At 65.4% G+C, this 5,595-nt stretch overlaps 2 protein-coding genes across 2 annotated transcripts; one reads left to right on the top strand and one right to left on the bottom strand.

Moving 5' to 3' along the window:
• Positions 1-182: 182 nt before the first annotated feature.
• Positions 183-1,756, bottom strand: MNEG_13410 (hypothetical protein; the record flags this gene model as incomplete). Its single annotated transcript, XM_014038119.1, has 4 exons — positions 183-293; positions 716-1,121; positions 1,348-1,474; positions 1,672-1,756. The coding sequence occupies 4 exons, from the start codon at positions 1,754-1,756 to the stop codon at positions 183-185; spliced, it is 729 nt and encodes a 242-aa protein (XP_013893573.1).
• A 1,977-nt stretch (positions 1,757-3,733) lies between these two features.
• MNEG_13409 (DNA mismatch repair protein MutS2) lies at positions 3,734-5,335 on the top strand (the record flags this gene model as incomplete). Its single annotated transcript, XM_014038118.1, has 4 exons — positions 3,734-3,894; positions 4,108-4,256; positions 4,469-4,653; positions 5,030-5,335. The coding sequence occupies 4 exons, from the start codon at positions 3,734-3,736 to the stop codon at positions 5,333-5,335; spliced, it is 801 nt and encodes a 266-aa protein (XP_013893572.1).
• Positions 5,336-5,595: the final 260 nt, after the last annotated feature.

Raw genomic sequence — 5,595 nt, 5'->3', positions numbered from 1 at the left:
CGGGAAGGGAACAGGGGGGTGAGAGGGGACAATGGCGGCGCGCTGATGGGAGATGGGGCGGTGCGAAAACCACACCCAGCGTGCGCCCGTCAACAGCGCACCAAGCCCCAGCCCTGCTCATCCCCAGCGCACATCATCCCTGCCCATCGCGCCCGTGCGGCCGCTCCCAACCCTCCGCGCCGTCACCGCTGCCGCCCCCCCCCCCCCACCTGGTAAGCCACGACCTCCTCCAGCACGAGCTGGCGCCGGTAGTTGTTGTCCAGCAGGGGGGTGGGGCAGTAGTCAAACAGCACCTGGGCCCGCAGGCAGGGAGCGGAGGGGGGCTTCGGCTGACTGTTAGGGTGGGTGGGAGGGCCAAGGACCTGAGTTGGGCCGGGATGCCAGGGGGGCCGATGAACACGGGGGCAGGGGCGGCGCGCGGCCTGTAACGCAGCGTGGGGCGTTCGTGCGGCGCCAAGCAGCGGCCCCGACACACATAGCCGCGCGCTGGCGCAGCTCGAGGGCAGCCCGCCACTCCTGCTCCTGCGTCCCTGAGCCAGCCCCCTGCCCGTCGCCCCTCCTCCCCCCCCTGCCTTGCCTTTTGGGCGTAGCTGGTGCCAGCGTACTGGTCCGCAAGAATGTTATAGCTCATAACCCTGAACGCCGGCGCCGCGGCTGGCGCCGGCGCCGCGAGCTGCCGTGCACGCGCCGCGGGCACCGCCGGTCCCGCGCGCACGGGGCCGCAGTCCGCCGACACCGGCTCCCCCAGCGCCGCCGCTCCGCCGCCGCCATTGCCGCCGCCGCCGCCGCCGTCGCGGGCGGGCGTGCACTCCACACGCAACATGCAGCCCTCGTCCTCCTCCGCCGGCGCGTAGCAGGCGCCGCCGCCGCCAACGCCGCCCACCGGCTCCCAGTCCCCGCCCCCTGCGCGCCGCCGCAGCCAGCGCCAGCGGCAGGCGTCTGCATCTGCGAAGGCGAGCTGGGCGGCGGGCAGCAGCGGGTAGCCCACCAGGGGGAAGGCCTGCAGCGTCAGCGTCTCAACTGTTGGGGGGTTGATACACACCTCAAACAGGTCTGGGCCGACCCGCAGCAGGCTGCCCGCCAGCCACGCGTCTGCGTTGGCCGTCGACGGGTCGATCGCCCTGGGGGCGGGATGCGCGGCGCCGGAGGGGGGGTTGGGGAGGGGGTTCAAAGTCAGGAAAGTCTGTGGCCTCGGCGGGCTCGCTCAGCCCGGGCGCGCCCCTGGGCGGCCTCGGCATGCCGCGGGCCGCAAATGGGGCATGGCACGTCTGCGACGGCTGCTTGCCACCTGAATGTTCTTTCTCGCAAGTGAGCCCGGCTCCCCCTCGAAAGGCTGGTCCCGCCCACCTGGTGCCTTCGGCATCCTCGTACAGCTCAATGACGAGCGCCTCGGCCGCCGGCCGCTCCGCCTGCTGCTGCGTCTCCTCGGGCGGCGCGCCCTGCTGCCCCTTCTTGCGCTTCTGCTTCTTCTCGGCTGCGCGCCGGCGCAGGGGGGGGGGGTGCAGCAGCAGCAGGGGCGCAGCGGTGGTGAGGCAATGCAGTGCACGACGTGGCGCACCCCCACAATTGATTGGACGCAGTCCAGCCGCAGGTCGGCAATCTGCAGGAAACTCGGAAGGGCACCGTGGATCTGCTACTGGTATTGCCTGTGCCCGTTTCTGCGGCGCTCACGCGGCGCGACGCTGGCTCGGATCCGCGCCAGCGGCTTTTCCAGGGCCTCGGCCTTGGGCCTGTAAGGACGGTCGGTGTGAGGCATACGCAGGTCCGCAAGTGTTGCTGGAACTGTGAGCTTCAACGTGAAGCAGCAGCAGCAGCAGCAGCAGCAGCAGCAGCAGCAGCAGCAGCAGCAGCAGCAGCAGCAGCAGCAGCAGCAGCGGCGGCAGCAGCAGTGGCGGCGGCAGCAGCAGCACCGGCAGCACACCAGTGCTCAATTTGTTTTTCGAATAAACCCTTGCCTATTCAGGTGGCGTTGCCGCCCAGCCAGTGTCAGAGAGACAGTAAGATTTTCCTCCTCCGGCTTGCATCGCACGTACGCCTGAGCCACAGCAAGTTGCAGTGCGGCAGTGGGAAGGAGGTGTGCACCAGCTGACCAGCAGCTGCAAGCAGCAGCTAGCACCGACCACAGCGGCGCGCAGCGCAACCTGGCTGCCAGCTCTCTAGTGAGCGTTAAGATATCAAATTCCAGCTCGGGGATTTTCTCGTCTTCTCAACATAAATGTGCCGCGCGCACACCTTTTGCATTGTGACCGTGGGCTGCGCTACCGATGCGGACGCAGTAGCTCTTGTAATCAGATGTAAATGACGTTTAGATGCAAACTGATACGATCTGAGCGCCAGCATCATTGCCTTTCAATGCTCAGATCGTGCTTCTACCGTTGCAGGACATATCATTGGTGTCAATACTTATATTAAGCATAGAATATCACTTCATGGTCAATTGAGATGGCATGGCCGGCTGCAAATTGTCACCTGCCTTGCATTATCACCCGCTGACGCCGGTAGGGAGCACTGCAGAACGCTCACCCGCCCAGCAGGGTTCATGCAAGGCACGCCATTCCATGGTGCGTAGGGCTGCAAGGTGCCGTGTGCCACTTGCCGATGGGAAGCTACCATGCTGTTTGGTATCATGATAACTTGCTGGCTGCTCAGGCACTAGCCAGTTCGTTGACTGGCCCATGGTCCTTTCGAGCTGCTTGCGGTCGCTTTGCTCTAGATTCCTTGCTTGCACGGTATGTTGCGCGCATCAGCCTGAGTTTGAGAATACACAACCAAGCTAGCAGGAACCTGCAATGACGCAAAGCCAGCTTGGTCTACATTGTGCGCGCGTGCTGCGCTGTGCGATACGCCAAGGGTGTGCGGCGACGTCCAGATTCAATATCGGTGCGCTGTGGGTGGCATGTCAAGGTTCCGTTAGCAAGCTGAACACAGAGCTGACGAAAAAACTGCTGGTCCTCAGGGCACTTGCTGACGCCTCGTCTCCGAAGTTCAGGTTCCCATGCCGCACTTGGCGGTTACGACAGCAGGCCTGCTCGCAGAACAGAGGAGCAGATGTGCTGTCTTGGTTGACAGGTTGCCTTGGCGTTGTTTGCTGTCAACACGTGACACAGGCAAGTGCGCACATGACATGAACCTGCTCTATTACCAGCTACCTTTTTGAGTTACGAGAGTCAGATTTGGACCACCACCAGACACCTTGTGTGGAATGCCAGCGCTGGCGCGAGTGACAGCAGTACTGCAAGCGTCACCCATTGGGCACTCAGTAACGCCCGCGGTGTGCCCCTCTGCTTGATTCGCGCCCTGAGTCGCGTTATTAGTCTGTTAGGATCCGAATGAATTGTGCAAATTTTCGCTTCGTCTACTGCATCCTGGAGCACGACGACTGGATTGCGACCGAGCAGATCATGCAGCAGCCGTGATCAAGTTGTGACATTAGAGAAATATGATTGGAAGCTGCATCGTTCAGTCTCACGTGGAGGGACGAACGGGCTTGACGGGCAATTCCCACCACAGACGCCGCTGCGGGTTGCTAAAAGCAACGGCGTGCAGGCATGTAGTAAAGTCGTCGATTACTCCTCTTCTGCAGCCGCGCGCGCACCCATGCGTGCACGGTGCACCTGTGGCACCAAAGCGGCACCACTCGCTGCTGCGCCCCACCGCGCCGCGCCTGCCGCAATCGTTGTGCGCCACGGCAACCAGCGATGCGGCCGCGCCCTGGGAGCAAGACTGGAATGCAATGGGGCCCGCCTTCAAAGCTACGCTCGACCTGCTGCAGTGGCCGGCGTTTTGCGAGCACGTGGCGGACTTCGCGAGCACGTCGGTCGGCAAGCGGCTGTGCAGGCAGCTGGAGGTGCCCCTGGATCAGGCAGCCAGCGAGAGGTTGCTGGCCGAGACGCGGTGCGCAGGGCCTGACTGAGGCGGCGCCTTCTCACCCGCATCAGCTGTCGCGTGTGCTGCGCCGTGCCAAAAGCGGCGGGGCCGGTGGAATGCAAAAACTCCGGCCGGCCGCTAGCCTGCGCAACTCAACACTTCGTGCATTTGCGCACGCACGCACGCACATGTGCACATGCGCACGCTGACGCGCACAAAACGCCCGCACACCGAGCGCAGCGCGGTAATCACCCTGGAGCTCGATTACTCATCCACCCTTGATTTTGGCGGCATCAACACGGGCGACGCGGAGGGCGCGATCCGCCGCGCGGACAAGGGCGGCATGGTGTCTGGGCCGCAGCTGAGGGGCCTCGTCACGCTCATCAACGGTGGGCAGCGCAGGCTGGTGCCGTCGCGGGGCGCTGCGCCCAGGCAGCGGGCTGCGCTGGCGGCGCGGGTGGCGCTCTCCGACCGGCGACGCAGCTGTACGGGGCGCTGGTCATCTGGCGTGCGCGTTGATCTGTTTGGTGTTCATGCACATGTACTCAGCAGATGAAACCTGCTCCTCTTGCACTCCTGTGATCGCCGGCTGCCTGCGCAGGCGCCGACAAGCTTCGGAAGCAGATCCAGACCGTCGCCCGCCAGATGGGCGCCGGCGGGCGCGACAGCCCCCTGCGGCCGCTGCTCGCGGCCGTGGCGGGCCTGTCGCCGCCGGCCGCGCTGGTGCGGGACATCGGCTTTGCTATTGGCGAGGACGGGGAGGTCCAGGAGGCGGCCAGCGCACAGGTGATTTGCGGATGGAGGGGTGCGCGGTCGGGCCAACCAAACCTGCGTGGCAGCAGCAGTGCTTGCAAGGCGCCGTGTGGAGGGGTGCAGGGAGGGATGCGGCCGTGGTGGCGGCGGTGTCGCGCGCCTCGACAGCAGGAACGAGGTCCAGAGAGACTAGGCCTCATGTGCCTTTGGAACATGCTACCAGGACACGAGCCAACCTGGGTGTGGAAGGTGCCCCTGTTGCAAAGCTTAGCCCAGCGCAGCCCGGTCTTGCAGCGCCGGGTGCCCACCAGCTCGCACAGCTGCCACCGACGCCAGCGGGTGCCGACGGCGTCCCCGTTGCCCATCGCCCGAGCACCGACGCTCGCGGCCATTCCCTTGGCCCTCGCAGGTCCGCACGACCCGCGCCCGCGTGCGCGCCCTCACTGCGCGCGCCGCGTCGGTGCTCAAGTCATTCCCTGGGGAGGTGTCGGAGCGCGGCGGCCGCATGTGCGTCGCGGTTGCGCCCGGCACCAAGATCGCGGGCGGTGTCATGCTGGGGACGACCGTCGGCGGCGGCATGGCGTTCATCGAGCCGCCGCAGGTGGGGAATGGCGCGTGGCTGGGAGGCAGCGGGGCCGCAGCGGTTGGGTTGCGGCTGATTGCGGGGACGCATTTATATGAGGGGGCAGGCGGCAGGAGCAGGGTCGGGTTCTGATGCTGACGCACTTGCTTGAGTGATGCCTGCCCTGCAGCTGCATTCTGCGCACCTTGGGTCGATTCGTCCTCGCTCTCACAATGACAGCAGACCAACCTGACGCCCCTTTTTGTTCTCAAACACACCACACACCCCTGCCAACCGCCACCGCACCCCAATGAACCTCCGCCTCACCTCAACCAACCGTCGCCCTGACCCACCCCCTCCCCAACAATCCCCCCCCAACGACTCCCCCACCCCAATCGACCGCCACCCCAACC

Source organism: Monoraphidium neglectum, assembly GCF_000611645.1.
Source record: "Monoraphidium neglectum strain SAG 48.87 unplaced genomic scaffold scaffold03807, whole genome shotgun sequence".
Lineage (NCBI taxonomy): Eukaryota > Viridiplantae > Chlorophyta > Chlorophyceae > Sphaeropleales > Selenastraceae > Monoraphidium > Monoraphidium neglectum.
Note: the sequence above shows the minus strand (reverse complement) of the source record. Positions and strands in the feature narration are given on the sequence as shown.